The sequence below is a fragment of the Typha angustifolia genome, chromosome 2, assembly GCF_048772165.1.
Source record: "Typha angustifolia cultivar Huaian chromosome 2, ASM4877216v1, whole genome shotgun sequence".
Classification (NCBI taxonomy): Eukaryota; Viridiplantae; Streptophyta; class Magnoliopsida; order Poales; family Typhaceae; genus Typha; species Typha angustifolia.
The window spans coordinates 8,449,011-8,472,604 of record NC_133240.1 but is presented as its reverse complement, the minus strand read 5'-3'; the positions used below and the strand labels follow the sequence as shown (position 1 = coordinate 8,472,604).

General features: G+C 40.6%; 5 protein-coding genes across 7 annotated transcripts; 3 read left to right on the top strand and 2 right to left on the bottom strand.

Annotated features, from left to right (window-relative positions):
- Positions 1-143: 143 nt before the first annotated feature.
- Positions 144-1,707, bottom strand: LOC140771398 (thioredoxin X, chloroplastic). The gene is made up of 2 exons (XM_073112924.1): positions 1,051-1,707; positions 144-577 (listed from the first exon to the last, which is right to left on the bottom strand). The coding sequence occupies exons 1-2, from the start codon at positions 1,405-1,407 to the stop codon at positions 371-373; spliced, it is 564 nt and encodes a 187-aa protein (XP_072969025.1). The 5' UTR covers positions 1,408-1,707; the 3' UTR covers positions 144-370.
- Positions 1,708-2,325: 618 nt separating this feature from the next.
- LOC140771386 (uncharacterized) lies at positions 2,326-4,570 on the top strand. The gene is made up of 3 exons (XM_073112912.1): positions 2,326-3,137; positions 3,487-4,054; positions 4,130-4,570. The coding sequence occupies exons 1-3, from the start codon at positions 2,697-2,699 to the stop codon at positions 4,450-4,452; spliced, it is 1,332 nt and encodes a 443-aa protein (XP_072969013.1). The 5' UTR covers positions 2,326-2,696; the 3' UTR covers positions 4,453-4,570.
- A 248-nt stretch (positions 4,571-4,818) lies between these two features.
- On the top strand, positions 4,819-12,915 carry LOC140777601 (lysine-specific demethylase JMJ26-like). 2 transcript variants are annotated; one of them, XM_073121825.1, is made up of 15 exons: positions 4,819-5,427; positions 5,507-5,704; positions 5,786-5,925; positions 7,261-7,360; positions 7,456-7,588; positions 7,691-7,754; positions 7,837-8,593; positions 9,247-9,576; positions 10,055-10,685; positions 10,923-11,527; positions 11,615-11,687; positions 11,790-11,875; positions 11,976-12,095; positions 12,263-12,333; positions 12,469-12,915. In XM_073121825.1, exons 1-15 carry the CDS (start codon positions 5,089-5,091, stop codon positions 12,578-12,580), a joined length of 3,759 nt encoding a protein of 1,252 aa, XP_072977926.1. In that variant the 5' UTR covers positions 4,819-5,088; the 3' UTR covers positions 12,581-12,915. The 2 variants fall into 2 exon arrangements, with proteins under 2 accessions (XP_072977926.1, XP_072977934.1); XM_073121833.1 differs by having other exon boundaries at positions 12,263-12,386.
- Positions 12,916-13,434: 519 nt separating this feature from the next.
- LOC140769367 (plastid division protein CDP1, chloroplastic) lies at positions 13,435-19,344 on the top strand. Of its 2 annotated transcripts, none has more exons than XM_073110065.1 (12): positions 13,435-13,976; positions 14,762-14,875; positions 14,969-15,106; positions 15,247-15,351; positions 15,445-15,567; positions 15,655-16,023; positions 16,106-16,201; positions 16,271-16,393; positions 17,517-17,582; positions 17,668-18,465; positions 18,552-18,742; positions 18,826-19,344. In XM_073110065.1, exons 1-12 carry the CDS (start codon positions 13,695-13,697, stop codon positions 18,908-18,910), a joined length of 2,490 nt encoding a protein of 829 aa, XP_072966166.1. In that variant the 5' UTR covers positions 13,435-13,694; the 3' UTR covers positions 18,911-19,344. The 2 variants fall into 2 exon arrangements, with proteins under 2 accessions (XP_072966166.1, XP_072966159.1); XM_073110058.1 differs by having other exon boundaries at positions 16,268-16,393.
- Positions 19,345-19,749: 405 nt separating this feature from the next.
- LOC140769380 (chaperone protein dnaJ C76, chloroplastic) lies at positions 19,750-22,212 on the bottom strand. The gene is made up of 4 exons (XM_073110076.1): positions 21,806-22,212; positions 20,993-21,249; positions 20,610-20,793; positions 19,750-20,484 (listed from the first exon to the last, which is right to left on the bottom strand). Exons 1-4 carry the CDS (start codon positions 22,163-22,165, stop codon positions 19,843-19,845), a joined length of 1,443 nt encoding a protein of 480 aa, XP_072966177.1. The 5' UTR covers positions 22,166-22,212; the 3' UTR covers positions 19,750-19,842.
- Between the last annotated feature and the right edge of the window lie 1,382 nt (positions 22,213-23,594).

Here is a 23,594-nt window from a genome sequence, read left to right as displayed (position 1 = left end):
TAGATAACAGCCATCAACAGACTCAGACAATAGCATTATCTTCCAGAGATCACAATGGTGACACCACCACCTTATCCAATATAATGTATCAGTTAGTCAGGCTCAAAGATGAAACAGAAACATGCAATAGAACTCGTCCACCATTGATACAAAACTTTTTCTTATTGCCATTAATAGAGCACAAAAAGTACATATTCAATCAGGACTTCTGTAGGAAAAACTTGTTACAATGGGTTCAGAAAAGGTGACTCGCAAGTTGAACAAGACAAACTGTCACCGGGAAGTAGATGCAGAGGGATGCAGCTAATGGTACTTCCAGATATGATCAATTCATCGAGATTCACTGAAATGCAGTTGTTATACAAGGAGATCAGACTACAGTTGTTGTCTCCAACAATGCATCCAGGTATTCTTTCAACTTATCTTTTGTCATTGCACCTTCTCTTCGGCTTTCAGGAACCTCTTTCCCATTCTGGAAGAGAATCAAGGTTGGCAAGCCATAAACCTTATACTCCTCAATCAATTCAGGATTTGCATCATGATCAATCTTGACAACCTTCAGTTTTCCTTTGTATTCCTGAAATTTCAAAATCCAGTCGTTGCCACCAATTAGAGACAAGCAGCATCTCCAAACATCATTAAGGAACATAGAATTTATTCATATACCCAAACCATTTGTAGTGCATAGTATATCCTCTACAATTAGAACCATACTGTACCGTTTTTTTTTTTCCTGGAAACTATCTCCTGATTGTTTAATTCTTAGCAAATTGGAAAAAAAAAGTGTTTCTTAGGTTCTGCAATAATATTTATTTGTGCAGAAACCAAAGCTAGCAATTAATGATACTTCAAGAAGTAAAAGTAGGAGCTTTGCTTTACAACTAGGTAATAAAGCTTGTCTAGTTCTAGCGGAATCTTGTATTCCAATCAATTGAATGTCTCCTCATATAACTCGGATTCTTCTATTCTAATTGCAATCCGCACGATCTCTACTTCCCTAAGACAATAAATTACTCAAACATAAAATGAGATTGAAGGCAAGATTCGAACTTCGGAAGCCCAATCGACGGCGGGGGAGATCAACCGGCAGGGCCCGCACCAATCCGCCACGAAATCGACGAGGACGGGGACGTCCGACTCCAACACCTCGACCGCGAACTGGCCCTGCGTGATCGTGCTCACCGCGGCGCACCGCACCGGGCGCCTCCTCTCGCCTCGGCTCTGAACTCGGACACCAGCGTGGTCGAGGAATCGCCGCGTCCGCAGCAGCCATCGAGCTTGGGAAGAAGAAAGAGGAGGCGGCGAGAGGCGGGTCGAGAAGCCGACGCCGACACGGCGGGAGGAAGAGAGCGAGGGGAAGAGAGGCCGGAGCGAAGAGGTGGTCGGATTAGAGAAGGCGGTCGCCATTGGCGGAGACGTAACGAAGGGTTGGGATTTGTGGGGAGGAGGGAGGAGATCGGATTTGGTTTTCGTGGTTACGTTCGAGTCCACTCGTTTGAGAAGAGGTAGACGAACTCGTGGGCGCGGTCACGTGTCGTTCGTTGGATGAGCTCGCTGATGGAGAATGGTGCGAGTTTGACAGGATTCAGCCGATCGGTTCAGTTCTAGATCTTTTGTAGAACAATAGCCACAAGAGCAACTCAACTGAGTGTAGGATTGGTGAAATATTTTTCAGGTATAGAAATCTCGGCGTCTCTACCACTAGAGTATTGTACGATGAACTTTAAACTGTACTGCAATAGTAGAGAGAATGTACGACGCACCCATCCTTAAAATGTACCACAATTGCAATTTGAAGATTTGGAATTTATCTGCACCAATTGAGTGATCAAACACCACTTATCTCCTGCGGCCAAGGTACCACCTTGTCACACAAGGCCAGAATCAATTCGAAACGGGATGAGGCATCGCGTTGACTTCACAGACTTACTCCCCGATATTTGGTTAGAGATAACTTTAAGCTTTGACCCAGCGATATGAAGCAAGCATTAGTTCGACACTAAGGTAGGCCCGTCGTAAATTTTCTACAAACATTCTAAAAAAACTAGTCTTATAGATAATGGTCTAATTCGTAATGTTAGTCGTACAGACAATAGACCCAGTTCTCTCCGCTTTTTTTTATATACTATCGATTTTCAAGTATCCCTTCAGTTACAAATTTAAGAAGTAGAAAGTCATTTGGTTGTAAAAATTTGTATGTCAGGGTGAGAAAGGTATGGTAGATGAGTGTGTGTGTGTGTGTGTGTGTGTGTGTGTGTATAATCATGTATACTGATAGCGCCAAGAAAAAGTTTTGTTTATTCATGATCGAGGTCATGAGATGTGCAGCTTAGCCGAAGAACGGGGCCAAATCGGCTACGTGGGAAGTTGGTGAGCCCCACGTTTCTTCTGTTCTCGTGGTAAGTGCTTGTGTATATTATTCCAAGAAAGCGTGTCGGCCACCGCATTGCACTGCAAGTCTGCAACCGCCCATCCTCCTCCAAACGCATGCAATTAAAAGCCTCTCAATAGCCTGCTCTCACCTCCTCTCCGCACCCTTCCAGCTTATTTACAACTCCTCCACCGAGCTTACCCAAAAAATAAGAAAAAAAATAGAACCGTTGACGTAGCCAGTAGCCTTCTTTTGTCCATATCTTAGCGCCTCCCGAGTACAAATCCCCCGTCATAAAGCCAAAATGTAACAAAGAGGCTTGGCCATGGCATCTCGTAGGTCTAGGCTACCACCCATGTCCATGGACCGAGCCCTCATCGTGGCGAAACCAACCGGGGTGATGAACTCCATCTTCGTGTCGACGGCCGGCACGGCCTCCAAGATGCTGATGGCCATCGCCTCCTCGGCTTCGGAGGCGGCGGTCGGAGAGGGCGAGAGGTGGAGGCCCATCGACCACGTGCGTCACCTGCTCATGCTCACCATCTGGGCCAACGTTTGGGTTCTCCGCGTGTTGGTGGATGTCTTCCCTTCGCCACGTAGCGTCTTCTCCAGTATCGACTTCAGCGTTGATGGGTTGGTGGGGACGCAGTGCTCCTCCTCCTCGTCGTCCTCCTCGGAGTTGGTGGTGCATCATGGTGGGGTTGGGAGTAGGGGGATGAGCGGGTCGGATCCAAGTGCTACGGCGATTGGAAGATCTCTCACACATGTAAGTGATTATTTCGTTTTTTGGTATGGAAATTTTCAGATAACACCTTAAGATTTAAAAAATTTTGTACTAAATTACTCGAGTGCCGTTCGCTTAAATATATATAATCGTGGTTAATGTACATAACTTGAATTTATCTATATTTTTGTTATCTCAAATTGAGGAGGTGGGATAAACTCGTCTTTATGATGCATTGTGGTTTTTAGTATAATTTTGATAAGGATACATCAAATTTATAAGTTTTTGCTGACAAAATCAAAAATCTAGGAGGTGACATGGGAAAAGAAACAGATTTTGCTCTTTTGTCCGAATTTTGAGCGGGTTCTATATACGTTTAATTTGTCTTTAGATACTAGGGATCTTAAACGAGATCCCGGCCACGTCACGGAAGTACGAATACGTGTTGGCAATGGCGGACCGCCTCGTGAACGACAACCTCCAGGCCGGCCACGCGTCCCTGCTCGACGTCACCCGCACCGCCCTCTCCTCCGCCTTCTCCCGCACGTGCGACCTCCTCCGCCGCTCTCTCCGCTCCCCGCACTCCTCCGTCTCCTCCTCCTCCTCTTCCTTCTCCTTCTCCGCGTGGCAGTCGCGCGTCCTCCACCTCCTCCCCCCGGGACCCCGCCGCCTCTACGAGGGGATCCGCCTCTGCCTCAACGGCCTCCTCCCGCCGACCGACGCGTGGCTCGAGGGCTACAAGCCTGACCGGCATGCGGCGGTGGCCGGGCCGGGGGTGGGGCCGCACGACTGGCTGGAGGCGGAGAAGCTCGCGCACGAGCTGCTGTGGATCGCGAACAAGCTACGCGCCTGCGGGGCCACGTGCGAGGCGATCGTCCGTTGGGCCTTCGCCTCGGGATTGGCGCCGCTGGCGCTCACCGCCCATCCGCGCGTCCAGGGTCCCATCGTCAAAATCACAGGTGCCTAATTAAGAAATAACTTCTACTGCTACTTCCGAGAGGGCCAATGTGCAAATTAATGTTTTCTATGGGCAGTTATGTTAATACGAGAGCTGGGGCGAGGCGAATGGGAGGCGGCGAGGGAGGTGCGGTTCGGGATCCTGGCGCTGTGGCTGCCCGTCCTGTGCTACGCGAGCAACGGGGTGACGTGTCCGGTCGTGGTTGGGCCGGAGAGGTGGGAGACCGAGCGGGCAGCGGAAGACCTCATCGCCGGTCTGCCCGTGGAAGACCAGGAGATCATACTACGAAATTGGGTCGAAGACTTCGCCGCATCCGAATCCGATTGGCCCAACCTCCAGCGATCCTTCGACCGCTGGAGCCGCCACTCGCGCAAGCAGCTGCTTGCTATTATGAGTTAGATTACATTGGATGGCAATATTGATCTGAACTTGTATTTATATATTATATATTCGTAGTAGTAATGTTAGTGCCTTGTTCATTACTATGTAATTTGTTAGATATGGACATGCGAGTTAATTATTATATTCTCCAGGTTTTAAAACGCATAAATTCGCCGATGATACAGTGCGATCTGTTGTTGCACCTTGCACGAGGATTACGCACCTTTGCGTTGGTAACGTGCATGGAAAAGGTGGAGAGCCTTTGAACCGTAATTTTAGATTAAAAAATGAAATAAATTTAATCTAGGGGGTTATCTGTAAAAAAATATCCAGATTGATTAAATACAGTTTGCGGCGCTCCCAAAACCATCGAACGCGGGAATGAATCCGGTGGCTCGGCCTCTGGTTTTCTCCGAATTCAAAAAGTCGTCGTCGTTAGTCCCGACTCCCCGATTCGTCTAAATCAAAAATCGCCCGCCAAATCGCCAATAGGGGGCGGCAAAAAGCTAGCGCACGTAACCACGTTTCCCGTATCCCAGCCCTTTTCCTCTCTATTTGGTAAACCTCAACCCTCTCGAAATAAGAGGGTCGTCTTCTTCCGTTCGCCTTACGGTCACCAAGTTTCTTGGTTCCTTGCTACTACTCTGCTAACACATGGGCCCCTCGCCGGATTCCCTGCCGCCATCGCCGGATCGGTGCATCAGGAACGACGGGAAGTCGTGGCGGTGCAAGAACCGGAAGGCCGACGGCGTGGACCTCTGCGAGGCGCACTACAAGAAGTACTACATGAAGGGCTCCATGAAGCCCGCGGCTAGGGTTGCCTCTTGTGGGAAGGAGAAGAAGACGGAGCGGAAGGAGGAGAGCGACGACCGAACGTTATGTCTTCGAGGGAAGGCAGCGGAGGAGCTGGGAGTCGAGGGGGCGAAAGAGATACATATGAGTGGGAGGAAGCCCGTGAAGCTGGTTCTGCACGATGTATCGTCGAGCGACGAGGTGACAACCGGTTTTTGATAATATTTTAGTGTCTTCTTTTTCATAAACTTTGATTATTTAGCGATCTTTTTGGTGGTAGATCGACGGAGAAGAGGAAAAGGACGAGATTTCGAAGTCCAGGAAGAAGCGCAAGAGAAACGATTCGGAGAACAATGACCGAAGTGTTAAAAGGATTACGAAGGATGGGAAGAGATCCGTGAAGGAGGATTCCTATAAGTTGTCTATTGCTTCTAGGACTAGACTTCGTAGACGCCGAGATGGTGAAGAGAAGAATGAGGTATACTGTTCTTTGTGTTTCTTGTCTAATTTGGTTTGATTCAGTTTTGTTCATCTTCCTGTGGTTGGAATTGGATTTTAGGATCTTGGAAAGCCTAAAGGAAAATTGACTGGGGAAGATGCCCTTATGTGCCATCAATGTCAGAGGAATGACAAAGGAAGGGTGGTATGGTGCAAGCTTTGCAAGAGGAAACGCTTCTGTGTGCCCTGTATGACTCGCTGGTGCGTGCAAATCTTCTATTTATCTCCTCCTGGTTTCCAAGTTATTATTCTCTTCTTTGTCTTTATAGTTTGCTCTTTTAGAGGGTTAAATGCCTGAAATATAATTTGATAGAAATTGTTTGTTTGATTAACGGGAAATATATCTTGTTTATTCACTTGTTTCAAATCTGGCTGTGTAATGGTGTGAGTAGCCTAAGATGTGCGTGTCAGCTGCATATTTTTTTTCAAATGAATTCTTGATGCAATTATGCAAATAAGAATTTGCTGACTACTCAATCACCAGGTGAACTAGTAATTAGCCTAGACATGTCTGTCCTACCAAAAACCGTATTGCAGTGCATAAAATCCAAAATGTGTTGTTTAAATTAAAAAAAAAAGGATTTTTTAGTATCAGGTATGAATAACATAAATGTTCAACTTGAGCCAAGAAAGAGGCCTTGAGTTCTGAAATAATAAAAAGGAATTTTAAGTTTCTGTAAATTGATTTCAAAGAGAATATTTTAGGCTTGGATCTCAGCTAGTCATCTGAGCAATGTAGGGATGTTGAAACACGTTATAATCCACAAAATTGCTTTAAAGAGTTGGAAATGTAACTGGGACCTTCTAGATTGAGCAAGAATGCAGGAACAATTGCAGATGTTAACTGATGAGAACGGCAGCAGTAGTCGTTGACTGTTGAACATGAGTATAACAGCCACAGGGGAAAAGAGGGGGCAGTGGCAGAAAGAAGCAGTTGCAACTGCAAAGAGAGGGAGATGGCAGGAGGCGCATTAGCTGCACAGAGGAGAGAGGGAAATAGATAAAAGGATGGAAAGGGAAAGGGGAAGGGGAGGAAAATAAAGAGGACGAGAGGTAGAGGCATATGACCAAGAGATGCAATGTATGTTTAGGGGAAAGGGAGCTTTCTGCAGGAGACATTCAAATCCAAAATCTCCTCAGCCACAGGAAGCTCCTTTAATAAGTGCTGTATAAATCCTAACATAGCTAAGCTCAGGTCCCTTCTTTTTGGGCAGCATGAATTTGCATTTGCATTAAGATTGCAATACCTACAATCTTTTGTAAAGGCTGATCCATGGTTCCATGCTAAAATAGATCTGCACTAAAAAAAAAATTTTATATCAACTCATGAAATTGGTCTGCCCTACTGTTCATTAGGTCAGGTACGTTAGTAATCCATCCCTATCAATTATTTGGATTTTTTGCTGCATCAAAGTTAGCTAATAATATTTCTTTCATCTTAGCATAGTAAAATGCATATCGACTTGAATTGCCCTTGTGATTCACATTTTGATTTTTGACTCGTTTATGCACATTTTCTGTTTTGATGGTATATAGGTATCCTCAGTTATCGGAGGATGAATTTGCAGCAAAATGCCCAGTTTGTTGTAATAATTGCAATTGTAAGGCGTGCTTGCGCATGATAGGATTTCCCGAGGTCTGTTTTGAGGAAGAAACTATTTATTTTTCCTTTCTTAGAATTAACTGCCAAATGTGAATTTTATCTGTTGACATATTCTGTTTCAACTTTAGCCTCCAAGTAAGAAGATCTCAGAGGCTGACCAAATTCGATATTCTTATTATATTATACGCGTACTACTTCCTTGCATGAAAGAACTCCACCAGGAGCAAATGATAGAGAAGGAGATTGAGGCTAGAATTCGAGGTATGACATTGAAAAACATAAGCTAGATGTAAAGTTGCCTGCTTAATCTGGAGTTTTGTTTGTCCTGCTTTTAGTGATTCATTTGCTTTAAGCATTTAACAGATACTCCAGTTAGCAAACTTAAGTTGTCGCAAGCTGTGTGTGCAAAGAATGAGCGGATGTACTGGTAAAGTTCTTTTTTTTTGTAAATTATATGATTGAGCTATCTGAATAGCGTCAAGCATCTGATTTTTAATTAATTTGATCAGCAACAATTGCAGAACGTCTATTGTTGATTTTCACAGAAATTGCCATAGCTGTTCATATGATCTATGCCTTAGCTGCTGTCGGGAGCTTCGTGAAGGTCTTATGCCTGGAGGTGAAGAGATAGTGCTTGTGGAGTATGAAGACAGAGGTAAAGAATATTTGCATGGGAAACTTGCACGTAGCAAGCGTGCAAGTCGAGGTAGTTCTAGCAGGCATGTTGACATGCCTACAGATGGTGAAGATCACAAGGGTGCTCCGGGAAAATGGAAAGCAAATAGTGATGGCAGCATACCTTGCCCACCAAAGGAATTGGGTGGTTGTGGTAGTTGTCTTTTGGAGCTGAAATGCATGTTTCCTGAGACATTGCTCTCTGAATTAGAAAAGAAAGCTGATGCAATAGTTAATAGCAAAAAGTTTACCAAATTTCAAGATATTCAAAGTCCTTGCTCTTGTTTTGCCGGATCTGACATGAGAAATTCTAGTAGTGGATCATTGCGGCCAGCTTCTTCGAGGGAGGGCTCAAATGATAACTATTTGTATTGTCCAACTGCTAGAGATATTGAACAGGGGGAACTAGAACACTTTCAAAAACATTGGATGAAGGGTGAGCCAGTTATCGTTCGTGATGTGCTCGAGCTAACATATGGCCTGAGCTGGGAACCAATGGTTATGTGGCGTGCATTGAGGGAGAAGAAAAGGTACAAGGCGAAATCTGAAAATTTGGCAGTAAAGTCCATTGACTGCCTGGACTGGTGTGAGGTTAGTTACGATGTCCTAATACTGAAAAATTTGAGATTAAGATGATATCCTTTTGGTACTAAGTTTGAACATGAAATTCATGAGAAACTAAATTAATTGTCTCCCTTGAAGAAAATTTGTTCTTTTGCCTCCACTGGAAAGTCTTGTTACAGGAAAGCCATTTGCTTGTCTAAATAATACTTTTTTCTTGTACTTGTGTATTTTTCAGGCTAACTGAATTATGCTAATTGCTAAATTTAGTTGTAAAGATAAAAATTATTGGTTACATTTTTGCTTATCAACTAATTAGTTGTTTGGAAATATTGTTACATCCGTATCATTTGGAAATTGTGTCCATCTTCAGATGAATTTATCTGGAAAGCGTTTTACTATACAAGAATGAGAATCTGAGTTTGAAAGGAAATGGTAAATTCTGTTTCATTGTAGCTCTGCTTTATTACCGTTGTTTTACGCGTAGCAAAAGGTGGTTTATGTAAGTAATTGTGAGCATCCCTTTTTTGAATCATTTTATGCATGTATTTTTTCCCCATTTTTGCCGATCTTTTCTATCCGAGATCACTTGATTTCTAGAGAACATATTTGTTAACCAGCTGTTTGGTTATCCTTTCTGCAGAGTATAATATGATACACAATACATGTTTGCTGTTTTGCAGGTTGAGATAAACATTCACCAGTTTTTCACTGGATATTCCCGAGGGCGGTTTCATAAGAATCAATGGCCTGAGATGCTTAAACTCAAAGACTGGCCCCCAGCCAGTTCCTTTGAGGAGCGGTTACCACGTCATGGTGCTGAGTTCATTACTGCCTTGCCATTTCCTGAATACACAAATCCTAGGAATGGCCATCTTAATCTTGCAAGGATGCTTCCGGAAGGTGTTCTAAAGCCAGATATGGGGCCAAAAACCTATATTGCTTATGGACTCGCTGAAGAGCTAGGCAGGGGTGATTCTGTCACCAATCTTCATTGTGATATGTCTGATGCGGTATGTATCTTCTTCCTGGAGGTTACACCTCTCGCTGTTTATCAAATTCATTTCAAAATCAATATTTGGCCCGCCCTCCCCACTTCGGGAGTCAGCGGGGCCTTCAAGCATCTGAGTGCTTGATTTTAGTCAATTAAGATCCTAAAGCACCTGTTTCTTTTGTACCTTGTCCCCTGCCATGATTTCTTTTGGGCCCTAATCAATGCTCATGAGATCTAATATCTAGTGATAGGTTTGGCAGTTTGACAGCTTATGCGTTTGTTTGCTGTTGCTTGTGCCATTATAATTATGGAATTTATATGCCGTGCTTATTTTTGATTTCATGTCATTTACAATTGTAATGCATTGTCTGATATTTCTAGGTTTAGTTTGCATGATGCTCTTCTTGCTGCCATTTTTATTGCCTTTAGTTTGGTGTGGCACATTATTTGTGTTAATTAGGAAGTTCTTTTCATGTGTTATTCTATCACTCAATCAGGTGAATATCTTAACACATACAGCTGAAGTAACTCTCACCGACTATCAGCTTTCCAAGATAATGGAAATGAAAAAGAAGCACAGGAATCAAGATATAGAAGAAAACCTTTATCCCGCAGAAGCAGATCCGGGAATTAACTTGTCGCTATCTTTGCCAGGGTCACTCAAGGATGCTATCTTCTCTCATTCAGATGTCACCTTTCCTACTGAGGTGTGTGTCTCTGAGAAATCTCCTAGTCTTGAAAATTGTCATGCAAATGGTGTGAGATCTGAAGATGCCCTCAAGGAGCAAAAACCAAATTCTTGCTCAACCTGTGGAACTCAAGGAGAAAGATTAATTCCTGAAGTTGGTGAAGAAGTGGTTGTTGACAAAAATGCAGTTGCTGGATTTTATCAACCTGATTTTGGAAAGCCTGTATCTTCTTGCTCCTGTGCCGATAAATCTGGAGGCAACAGAGTAAAAGGAACACTATCTGATGAAACAGAGGAAAAAAATAGACCTCCTTCAGTGGAAGACCAGCAGTTTGATAGGAATGGGTGTAAAAAAGAACGAGAGAAGATTGAAGAGGTTCATCAAGTACCTGCAGGAACTTGTTCAGTAGCTGCTATGAAAGGTCCTGCAGCTGGGGCCAGTAAGTCACATGCCTCATCTCATGATTTCAACAATAATAAAATGGGACAAATCGATGCAAATGGTCAATATTTTCCCGAAGAAGGGTTGTATCTCGGGCATGCTTTCCAAAATAAGAATACGCATTCCACTTTAACCTCTGATGATCCTGAAGAAACTGATGAAACTTGTAGTGTAGACTTATCTGTCTCCCAGTGCAAATCAAATCCAGTTAATTTTGTATCTCTTTCTTTTGCAGATACGGAGTCCGAATCTCAGTTCTTGAAGGGAGTTGCTGATCCTAGCATCAGATTGCAGGAAGAAGAATATAATCATGACACATTTATGAAAACCAAGAGAGGAGAAAAGCTGGCCGAAATTGAACTTCCATGCAATGATAATGTGCTGTTTTCTCTTTTGGAAACTAACAATGTAGAATCTTGCCACAGAGGGATAGATTTTGGAGATTATGCTGATCAGTCGTGTACCAAAATTGAGAATAATAAAGAAAAATTGGAAGATGTGGAGGAGAATGCTTCAATAAAAAAGGCATCTAGTCAGATACAGAAGAAGAGGGGGAGGCCCATTGGTAGTAGAAACAAGGTCAGAAAGAAAGTAACTGAAGATAGTGTGGATAAGGTGCAAACCAGGATAAAAGTTTTAAACCAATCTCCTGATATTTCATTAGAAGGTAAAACTGAGACTGAAGAACCTGTTGTATCCAATGACCATTTGGATAGAAGGAAGTCTGAAGGTGGTGCTTTATGGGATATTTTCCGGAGGGAAGATACTGCCAAGTTACAAGAATATCTTAGGAAGCATGCTAAAGAATTTAGGACTGTCTTCTGTCAACCAGTGAAACAGGTATCACCTGTTTTTCTTTATAGGACATTGATACAGCAGTTCATCTCTTTGATTATGAATATGGTGCAATACTCACTTTTTCGACAGGTTATTCATCCTATTCATGATCAATCTTTCTATTTAACAATGGAACACAAAAGGAAATTGAAAACTGAATATGGTGAGTTGAGCTTTAATTGATCCTTACCAAATGACATCATATTTGGTTGATAATTGTTTTTGTTAGGCATCTCAACCAGTGATTAATGTTGTGCTTGTGTAGGGATTGAGCCCTGGACATTTGAGCAAAAGCTTGGCGAGGCAGTCTTCATTCCAGCCGGGTGCCCCCATCAAGTGAGAAATTTGAAGGTATGATGAACATGAAGTCTGTTTTATTTCTTGTATTGGCTCAATTAATCTTGGTTTCAATATTCTGCCCTGATATTTGACTTTGCTATCTATTGCCCAGTCCTGCATAAAAGTGGCACTTGATTTTGTCAGCCCTGAAAATGTCCCTGAGTGCATTCGGTTGACAGAAGAATTTCGACTACTTCCTGAGAAGCACAGGGCTAACGAAGATAAGCTGGAGGTTTACTAATATACTTTTCTATTTCTAATTCAATTTCTTTATATTTATAGTTCACATGCTTGTACCTGCTTATGTAATACCTTTTTGTTCTTCTCTTTCTCCCTCTTATGTTTTACATATCTGATATGATCTCTTGTAATGGAATTTTATTATATCTGAATCCTCAGGTTAAGAAAATGGCTTTTCATGCATTTAGCAAAGCCATAAAGGATTTAACGGATTGTTATTCTGAACTAAGGTGAGTTAATATCTTGGGCATCACAAAAAGGGATTTTGCAGACTGCTACATTGGTAAATTAATTTCTGAGCAGGGCCCATTTAATCTTATTAAGAAGCCACAAGCCATACCTGAGATTTTGTCTTGCTTTATTAGATCGGAGACTGAAGAAGAACAAACATTATCGACAGAGAGCAAAGTTGAAGAAAAATCAATAATAGAAGGCTCGCCAAAGTTGGCTGAAGACCAAGCCCAGGGGAAAGCCTGATAATCCAGATCAATCTCAAGTACCACCAAGTGCATCTTCTCATTTTGACGAGCAGCATGAGGATTGAATTACCTAACACTTAATCCTCAAAATTTGTTTTGATATCATGAATTTGTATCATACGGTTATCATATCAGATGTCTCAAGAGCCGTGTTATTCGGTGCTTTCCACGCTGTAGTTTCTCCCTTTCCATTTCTTTAATCTTTACAGAAGTTGTATTCTCATGTAGACTTGCAGCCTCTCTGCAGTTGTGACAATAGCTGTAAAGTTAATCTAAGGTTCTTGTAATCTCCTTGTACATTTTGTCTTCGTAAATTTAGTATATCTACGTTCCAACTTCTCTCTGATAAGGAGGTATTGTTTCTTTTTAAAGCTTGAGTTATTCCAGCACGCATTATTGCCCATATATCTATGTTTTCGTGCCAAATAGTGAACCTTTTGTGGAGTTGCATATTAAGTACGATTCATAAAGGAAGAGCAAGTTGAAGAGGTAATACGTAACGTAGCATATAGACTGGGCTCTGTACATGCACGATCCTAAATCCTTTCTTTGCAAAACTTAATGAGCTAAATTAGATGTTTGACAACTCATTATTGATTAAGCTAACAACACTTCCACCTACACCATTAGATAGTTAAAGGGTGGATTTGTAATTTAGCCAAATTTACTTCCAAGGTCTATGAGGTAGTTATTTTGATGGCGAAAGTAAACCTTTTTTTTTGTCTAAATAGGTTCGAGTAATATGGCGAAACTTAAAGCGCGAAATTATTATTTGTTCGAGGCGAGCTAACCTTGAAAAGCGCGAAGATGGTTTCTTTCTTTATCGGTCCTTGCATAGCTATAGGAAAAATCGAAAGCAGACGCGGGATAAATTAGAGAAAAGCGCATTGTCCGCTTTATTTTCCTTTTATTCTCTCTCTTCTTTCTTTTTCTTTTTCTCCGTTACGGTCGTCTCCTTCCGCTTTCTCTTCTCCATCTCCAAAATCTCCGTAGAGAGACCAAATCAATGAAGGACATCGAAGCCCTAACCATAGCCCTATCTCCATTCGTTCTCGCATTGTTATAGCGGGTGTTGCTTCGGGAGTGGAGCTGATTAGGGTTTGGCTCTGACAATGGCGTTAGCTCATCCCGTGATCGGTTTGTCGCTGCATTGCCGTGGCTTCGGGAATGGCGTCGTGGAAGAGCGGAAGAGACCACTCGCGTGGGGGGGTGGGGCGGTCTCTTTCGCCGGTAAAGGCAGCGGAGGAGATGTTGAGGAGATCTCCTCTGGGGCTAGGTCGGGATCAGGACGTAGATATGTGTCTGGATCGGCGAGACTGAGAGTAGCGGAGGCGTCTACTGTGGAACGCGGGCAGACTCGTTCCACTGTAGAGATCCCGGTCACTTGCTATCAGGTGAGAATTCGGTTTGACTTTCTTGTTGCTTTTGCTGTTATTTTATGGATTTATAACGGGAGTAGCTCTGACTATTTTTGATTTATTTCTTCGGTTTTAGATGGAGCCTAAAATTACATTGGGTCGTCGTAATTAATAATTTGGTAATCGATATGCTTATCGTCGGTGTAATAGATGTCTGTAGGCATCTTTAAGTGCCGACGGATTAGATATAGATAGGAGGAGGATGGGGCTTTCAGAAACATTACTCCGATGACTCTGGAGGATCTCTTATCTATTAGTGCATAGATTGTTGGTATTAGTGCCATGACTTAATTTGCAGTCACAGTGAATTAAATTCTAATTGCTAGTGACTTTAACGCCATTTCAGTGGCAAATCAAATTAGAGTAGGTCAAGACTTCTTGTACAGACCTGATCCCAGCAGTTTGAATACTCTCTATCTGTAAATTAATTGGTTGGTCGTTGTTTCAACATATTGTTCTGTATCTATACTGCTTCCTCTAGCTTTGTTGGTGATTGGGATGAAATCAAGTTATAATGATAAGATGGAGTTTCTGCATCCTTTGCAGAATACTTATATAAATACCTTTGTTGTGTTGATAATCGGATCAAGGCAGCAACTCATGAGGATAGGATGTTATCTATAGTGCTTCCTTTTACAGAATAATTTTTGGACATAGCTATCCAAAACAAGGGTTTGAGCTAATATTATCTTTTATTTCCATAATTATATGATGTCAATTTTCTGTATGTCGTGATGTCAATCTTCCCAATAAATACACAGATTCTAGGTGTTTCTGAAAAGGCTGAGAAGGATGAGATTGTTAAAGCTGCAATGGAGTTGAAAAATACAGAGATTGAAGATGGATACACTACAGGGGTTAATGTATCTCGGCAGGTAGCTTTGAAATGTTTAATGTTCTAGGTTTTTGCTATAATGTCTAATTCCAGAAGAATGGATGTGGGGGATAAACTTGTTGCTGATTTCTAGGATCTGTTAATGGATGTGAGGGATAAACTTCTCTTTGAACCAGAGTATGCTGGCAATATAAAGGAGAAAGTTCCACCAAGATCTTCTCTCTTTATTCCATGGAATTGGTTACCCAGTGCTCTATGCCTTCTTCAAGAGGTACTTTACACTTCTTTCGTGAAAAGTAAAAGAAAAAATATGTGGATTTTCTCTTTGTTCTGCTAATTAGAAGTGTTTATTTCTTATATATTTCTTTTCCTGGCTGTTTCTTCTTATTGATGGTCTCATTATTAGTGCAGGTTGGAGAAGAGAAATTGGTGTTGGAAATTGGCCGTTCTGCTCTTCAACTCTCTGATTCCAAACCATATGTTCATGATTTGCTTCTTTCTATGGCATTAGCTGAAGTAAGAAATAAACCAAGAAGAAGAGAGTAATATTATATCTAGGAGCTTCATTTTACATTCTAATATATTTATATTTTGGATGCATTCTTAAAGTGCTCAATTGCAAAGGGTGGTTTTGAGAAGAGTAAAATATCTGAAGGATTTGAGGCTTTAGCTCGTGCTCAGTATCTTCTAAGGAGCAACACCTCTTTAGGGAAAATGCCCCTGCTTGCACAGGCAAGAATCGTTAAGCCATATTCATTTCATTTTTGAGTCTTTGACAGATGTTCCTTAAATGACGCTTTCTTTTTTGAATTGTTCCAGATAGAAGAAACACTAGAGGAGTTTGCACCCTCTTGCACATTAGAGCTGCTAAGTATGGCTCATACGCCAGATAATGCTGAGCGTAGACGGGGGGCAATAGCAGCCCTGCAGGAATTGCTTAGACAGGGACTCGGTGTTGAATCTTCCTGTAGAGTTCAAGATTGGCCCTCTTTCTTGAGCCAGGCAATGAACAAGTTGATGGCTACTGAAATAGTAGATCTACTCTCTTGGGATAACTTGGCCATTGTTCGCAAGAATAAAAAATCAATGGAGTCTCAGAATCAAAGGATCATAGTTGATTGTAACTGCTTTTATAGGGCAATGATTGCCCACATTGCTTTTGGATTTTCCACACGCCAGATGGAGATGGTTGGTCTCTTAACTGACAGCAGTCATTTACTGGCTTAGCTGCAATATATTAAATTTGTAATTCCGTGCCCCTTCTGTTCAGATCACTAAAGCCCAGACCATCTGCGAATGTTTAATTTCATCAGATAATATGGACTTGAAATTTGAAGAATCTTTCTGCATGTTTCTTCTCGGGCAGGTAAATAATACCATTTTGCTCTCATTCTGCTTGTATATACTTGAGGTACTTACTCAAGGTGCTCAGGAGGCAGGGGCAGTGACTGTTGAAAAGCTTCGTAAGCTCGCAGTTAATGGGTGTTCCGATTCACAGATTTCTGCATTAGCCAAAAGTAAAGAGAAAAATGACAAGGATGTTGTCAACCACTCACTGGTATGCTACATCCTACAACCTATTACTTTCTGAAATGGTAAAGTTGGAACTTTTCGATTGGTTTGCACTTTGCAGATATGTATTTGCTTCTTGTACTGTGAAAGATGAAGGATGAATTTACTCTCCATATCCAACTGCCAATTGGTAATCTTGACATGTTCATGAAAATGGAGAGACTTGACAATCAGTAGTGTCTTTTGTTATTATAAAAATAAAGCAAGTAATCTTTTTCTGAAACTTAAGTTGATAAATGATTTTGCTCTTCGAGGAAGAAAAAAAATTGGGAGAGGGTAATTTTGGAGTATCATTATTATAATGTTTCAAAAGATAATTGAGAAAGAAGGACAAAGAAATCATACAAACAGAAACATAGTAGCATTGATATATTCATCTTTGAACTTGTCTTGGTTGGCAACTACACTTTACATTTCAGAATGTATATGTTTTTTGTCAAGAAAATAAACTTTCAGCTTCACAATCATTCCCTTTTTATAAAATGTTGTGGTCATGAACATCACATTTCAAGAAGACATTCTATGTCATATAGTAGAACCACTAAAATTATCACATTCATGTTAGTTAAATTTTCATCCTTCCTAAGCAATTTCTTTTGTTATCGCATTCAGAATTGCTCTTGAATGCAGTTACATGATCACATTCTTTCCTAAGAAAGTCTCTTCAACTATTTTCTTCATGCACAACCTTTCATGTATCCTCTGGTAACCTCTGTTTTCCTTTTCATTATGTGGCCATAGAAGTCTATAAGTGTTTTGAACCTTCTCTATTCTTTGATTTGCTCTGTTTAAGTTCTAGTGGGTTCCTAATCCTGATTGCAGAGATGCCTCATCCAAGCACAAGTTCTGCTAGTGTCCGACTCTTTCATTGACCTATGTAATAATAGTCTCTCTTTTTTACCCTATGTAACTATATGCATTCTGTCCTCTATATCATGGCACTTGAAGTTTATGTGAGTGTCTTCTCGTATATTGTTTTTTGAGGTGAAAGGTGCGCAATTTTGGCATGGAATAAATTGTGACTTTTCATAAACAAAATGTCACTAATCAGAGACCTTGCCTTAAGGTTGAAATTGTCTTATGCCAGACGACCTGCTGAAATTTACCAGGAAATGTGGCTGAAGGATGCTGTGCTTTCTCTTTTCGCTGATACACGTGACTGCTCCCCATCTCTGGTGAGTCTTGTAGTGGATGAGTGAACTATAACCTGAAGTTCTTCAAGCAGAGATGTTAAGTATTTCTTTGTTTCTCACTCTGTAGGCCAGCTTTTTTCGAGGTCCAAAACGGATTCTAGATGGTTCCAAGCAAAAGTCTGGAGTTGCAAGAACAATCACTTCTTCTACCTATCAATCGTCATCTTATAATGTTTTAACTGGCGGTAAAAACTCTGGGGATCAAGCATCACCTTTAAATTCTATTAGGCATCTGGGGGAGGCTGTAAGGCAACTGGCACCACCTAGCTTGGATGTCCAATCAGCTTTGAATAAGTCAAGTGGTAGCGCGAATAGCTCATCAGTACAGCTTAAGAGAAGCCCTGGATTGCATCATATCAACACTTGGCAAAATTGGTGTATGACAGGGGATATGGCAGTGAAGGTTGCTTACAGCACACTCGCAGGCTGTGTTCTGTTTGGTGCATTTAAACTTTTGAACATGCAGTTTGGGTATAGTAAATTTACAAATAATTGGAAAGCTAGCCACCTGAAGAGGGAAACAGATGTTGTTACTTTGACCAAGAATTTTCCATCAGCTTCTGGAGGAACTTCATCTTTGAACAGTAGAGATATATTTAGTCAGCTTAGAAAACTGATGACAATGTACAAGAAAGACCATAAGCATTATCCATCAAATGAGAGAACTCCACATAATCATTGGCCTGCTGACAATATCTCTTCCTCAGTTGGTGTTACCGGTGATGTGCTGCATAGGCGACAGATGGCTCTGGAAGAAGCAGAAGAACTGGTGAAGCAGTGGCAGGACATCAAAGCTGAGGCACTAGGCCCCAGTCATCGAGTTCATATGCTTTCGGAGTTTCTAGATGAATCAATGCTTTCACAGGTAAGTGTCTCTGGATTATTCAATCTTTTGATTTATCCTCTTGGCACTCTGAAAATAGTCTTTTACTGTGTATTTCTTATGGGCAGTGGCAAGAATTGGCAAATTCAGCAAAAGCTCAGTCCTGCTTCTGGAGATTTGTTTTACTACAACTTTCAATCGTTCGGGCTGAAATATTATCAGATGGAGTTGGTGATGAGATGGCCGAAATTGAAGCAGTTCTTGAGGAAGCTGCTGAGCTTGTCGAGGAGTCTCAGCCCAGAAATCCCAGTTACTATAGGTGTTACCCCTAACCTATGATCTCTATACCTCATGCTTACGAGAATAACATGATTATTAATTTTACTGATGGTTTAATTGCAGTACATATAAAGTCCATTATACATTGAAAAGACAGGATGACAGTTCATGGAGAATCTGTGGAGGTGTTATTCAAAATTTACAATGATCCGATAGCAAAGTTCAGCTGATCAGACTTGACCCAAAGAAACAAAAATAACAGAAAGAAGCTCTGTTTGATCTCAACCACAACATGATATCTGCCTGTATATTGGAGCTCTTCTGCAGTGGCGACATAATTGGGATAAAGATTTGAGACTTGTGGAATATTTTTCAAGTGAATGAAGCAGACCTACAATTCTCTCTTCTCCGTTTCATCCAATGTCCTTTCTGATGTCTTCAAAAGCTGCGTGCATAATTTCAAGAACATCTTCCCCCTTGAGTTCCCTATGTCCTGGAAGTCTTTGTTCAATGAATACTAGGATCTGACAGCCGAGTAGGATGAATACAATTCTGTGTAACATTCTTTCCCTCTGTATTTGCAGGTGGACCTTTTTTTTTTAATCTCGAGATCTGATATCATTATTTTTTCTTTATTATGAACTCCTAGAGGTAAAACCATCTCTGGTTCAGTAAATGTTCTCATTAAGTTGTGTAAGCTTTGGATGTCCGGATTGGTTTTATAACCTATTTCCATCGATCTCAATTCCAATTCCAATTGCAGTTTGGTTGATTGTTAGTTTTCTTATCATCAATAGGTTGACTGCACGATGTTCTAGAATTGCCATATTGTACATCATCATAACATTATTGCGTATTTTTCACCTATAACAGGAAAATGGAAAAATAAAAACAAAACCATACCATACCTAATTTGATGCAAACAAATCATAAGAATCTTGGTCTAAGGACCTTCTTTCGGAAAAATAAATAAATAAATCATTAGAACCTCTGTACCAAGTGTTGACCTTTCTTCAATTTCTTTTTAATCTCCTTTACAATTCCGTATAACAGCATATCTGCATATATATATATATATATATATATATATGTGAAGTTTCTACATTTATATCTTTATATTATGTACAGTTCGTAGTCCTATTATCTTCTAATCTCTTCCTTTCTCCCAAGTTCTTCAACTAAAGTAAATAAACTTACAACTACCATCCCAATCACAAACCAAGTAACTCCTGCTAAGAGAACCTGCAGCTCAAAGCTGTTAATAACTTCCAGTACCAGATTACCACCTACATGCTCTGTAAGGGCACTTCCCACTGCATTCTCCCCTCTTAATCCTACCACTGCTGCAGAGAGCAATGCCATCACAAATGGAGCCTTTAGATCTATTCCTCTTCTTCTTCTCCTCCTCACATCACTGATTGCTTCATCCTTTTCTTCTGAATCCTGCAAGATGACACTCGGTCGGGGTATCGATGAGGAGATCGGCATTTGAGAATTCGATGATCCTGATGGAAGTATGAGCATCGGCGTCCAGTAATCCTCGCTGTTCCTGTGTTTCATTGATATCTGTCCAATAGATTCTGCTTTGCGCTTTTCTGCAGCTTCTTTCAGTCTTTGTGTGCTGGGATGATGACTGGTTCTTCTTCTGGAAGTGAGGATCAGAGAGAGTGAGGTTTTGGCAGCAGCCGTTCCGAATTTGTGAGGTTGCCAATACCACCAGTTTGAGATTGACCTGATTCCTTGAACAGCTGAGTTTCTAGATTCTCTTTGGATCTCAGACTCCTGAGTAGAAGAAGATTATTACAAACAGTAACAGATCAACTAACTTCCAATTCCTCCATAATCCTTTAGATAGTCTTTGACACAAGTTTTCACTTGAGATGCATCATTAGTAATGAAAGGATTACCTCTGACTCTTTTCTTGAAGCTTTTTGATTGATCTCATGGTATTTGCTCTGAAACTTCTGAACATCAGCAAATATATTCGAGACCCGGGATGCCATTGTGTTACCTGCAGACATCCTCACACTGCCTCTTGGTTGCTTCGACATCAGGAACTCTAATGCTGCTAGATTAGACCTTTCAACCATCCTACACCAAACAAACATATCTCTCTGAATGATGATATTAACCATATTTCTTTTATTAGCTATGCCAATTTAAGTTTAAAAGAAAATCCAAACCTTTGTTTCGCACCGTTAATCATCGACGAAAACCGATCTAATTTTTCTTGTTTTCTCTAGAGATCAAAAGCAAAACCAGCAAACCGAAACTTTTGAACCATACTTACGAGATGCAATCGACCGGGCAAGTTTGAATAGCTTCAACGATCTTGTCTTCTGGATCAGCCCACTGCGCTACAACTCGAGCACGCCCATGAACTGATTCAATTGCAAATGTTTTGCTTGCAAATAAAGCACATTTTAAGCAACCAACGCACTTGACTTCATCTACGAAAACTGCACGTTCTTCGTATTCAGATCCACACCATGTTGAATAGAGAGGTTTCCCTGTGTATCCTCGGAACTCCGTGAGCTTTGCTTGCTCCTGCATCATTATATGTAGTATTATCATCAGTAAATACAATGTATCTACACCAAACAAAGCGGTTAAAAAGACAACTAGTAATTCCTAAAGCTGGAAAGAATGGTTTAATGACCTCGCAATAGTATTGGAAATATTATTAATGACTAGCCGTAACACAAAACTCTTTTTGTTAGGATAAATCAAACAATCTCTTCATGGAACAACAACGATAATAAGGAAAATTTGTAATTTACATCATGTATTTTTTATTATTATCATTAACATCCTACCATATAGGTTGTTTTTATTAGGAACATCTTAATTTAAATTTAATCTAATAGTTGTAGATGGCATAGAGAGTATTCTCTTTACTTTAGAAAATTAAAAACTAAATTACCTAAACACTCATGGGGGCTCATCAATATAGTAATTATCAATCAGTTAACTGGACTACTAACGTAGTTGAATACCATATAAATTCCTTGGATTTTTTTTTACCACATAGTAACAATTTAGCAGGGTAAGTGTAATTAATTCATAAGAATATCAAAAGAATAATAGAAATATCCAAATAGACCTGATCATAAGCGAAACGCGAAATGGGATCGGAGAGCAGTGAGTAGACTTGGTTGAGGATGATGGCCATGTCATGGCCGGCGGGGCCGGCGATGTCCGGGTGGCATCTCTTCTGCAACGCCCGATAAGCCGCCTTTATCTGAGACTTGTCGGAGGAGCTATCCACGCCCAGAAGCTCATACAGATCGTACTCACTTATCCAAGACGACGAATTATTATTATTATTATTCGAGGCTCTGCACCGATAACGGGCAGGATAAGTCCTTATCCGGCTTACCCGGAACCTGTTGCTATCGGCGTTTGAGGGCTTGCAGATGGAGAGTAGAGGAGAGGAGGAGGTGTTTAGCAAAAGAGTGGGCATGGTTGGTGCTCCAAGGCTTGGACTTTTAGGAGTGGAAATGGAACAGAGAAGAAATGGTGGGTATAAAGTAACGTGGGATAGGAGATATTTTTCCAGTATGTGGCTACGTGGTGTGGCGTGTTGGAGAAAAGTGCATGGAAAAAAATCTAGGGATTTTTTCACGTATAACCTTCAAAAATCTTTATTCATATTTATAGCCTTTTAATACTTATACTTGTATGTATACGGTCTAGAGTTACTAACTGTTAAAAGTTTTAATATTATAGAGCAAAATGTTCTTATTCTAATTTCCATATACCTCCTCTCTTAGTTAAGGATATATTTTTTTATTAAGTTACTGAGAGTTGACCTTATATTTAATTAAAATAATAGGTAAAGTGTTAATATAAATAATATATGTGTGTGTGTGTGTGTCAATGAGGATGTACTTATCTTTCTACTGGGGACCACATCGACTCCACCTTTATTAATTTTAATGTTCCAGATGGGGTGAGGATTTTTCGGTCGATGAGGATGTACTTTTATCTTGTGGAAAATAAAAACTATAGTTAGCTATTCCGGTTCCCTATTATATATCCCATGTCCTATTTTTGAGCAGTTTGTAATCAAATTTCTCTGACCTTCACATAATTTTCACGTAATTTCTTAGTATTATTTTGATTAACTTAGTAACTATAGACAAAACAAAAGTGAATTAACTATGAATAATATAAATAGCTCAAAGTCAAGGTGTTTATCATAAAATCACTAAAATATAAGGTGTAAAATGAAAATCCTTGTATCCAAGTATTAGTCTATTTATTTATTTATTATCACGAAATAAATCAACAATGAAGCCTTTTCTCACAATCTCCTTGTCTCTTTGCTCGCTATTGCTCACCTAAAGAAAACCCACACCCGTCTCCTCACTTCTGGGCTTCCTCAAAACTACCCCTCAGTACTCCTCCATCTTATATAGAGCTCGACAAGTTCGTCGCAAAGAAAATTCTCGAGTTAAATCTATGCTATATTGGAGCTTATCTATAATTATCAAGTATGTTTACAGTTCGCTAGTACGTGGAACAAAGGTTAGGTTTGATTAGGTTTGGTAATCCAAAAAATTATGAAAGAAAGGGAGGTCAAAATTTGCCCCAAATTTAGTTTCCTCGAGATCAGGGGAATGAATAATACACGAGTTTTCCCTCCGAGGTTACTTCATATAGCCAATTCGAGAATATTTATTCAGTCTTATATGAAATTAATCTCCAGATTGACTTTGATGCACACGATGGCTGTTAGGACGTTGAGAGGAGGGACGAGAAAGAAAATATTGCTTTGTCTCTTGTTCAATATCTACGAATTAGATATGCATTAGTATGTAAAACTGATTAGCTAATTTGGGAAAGAAAATGTGGCTGCGATTACTGAGACATGTCGTGATGGAGAATGG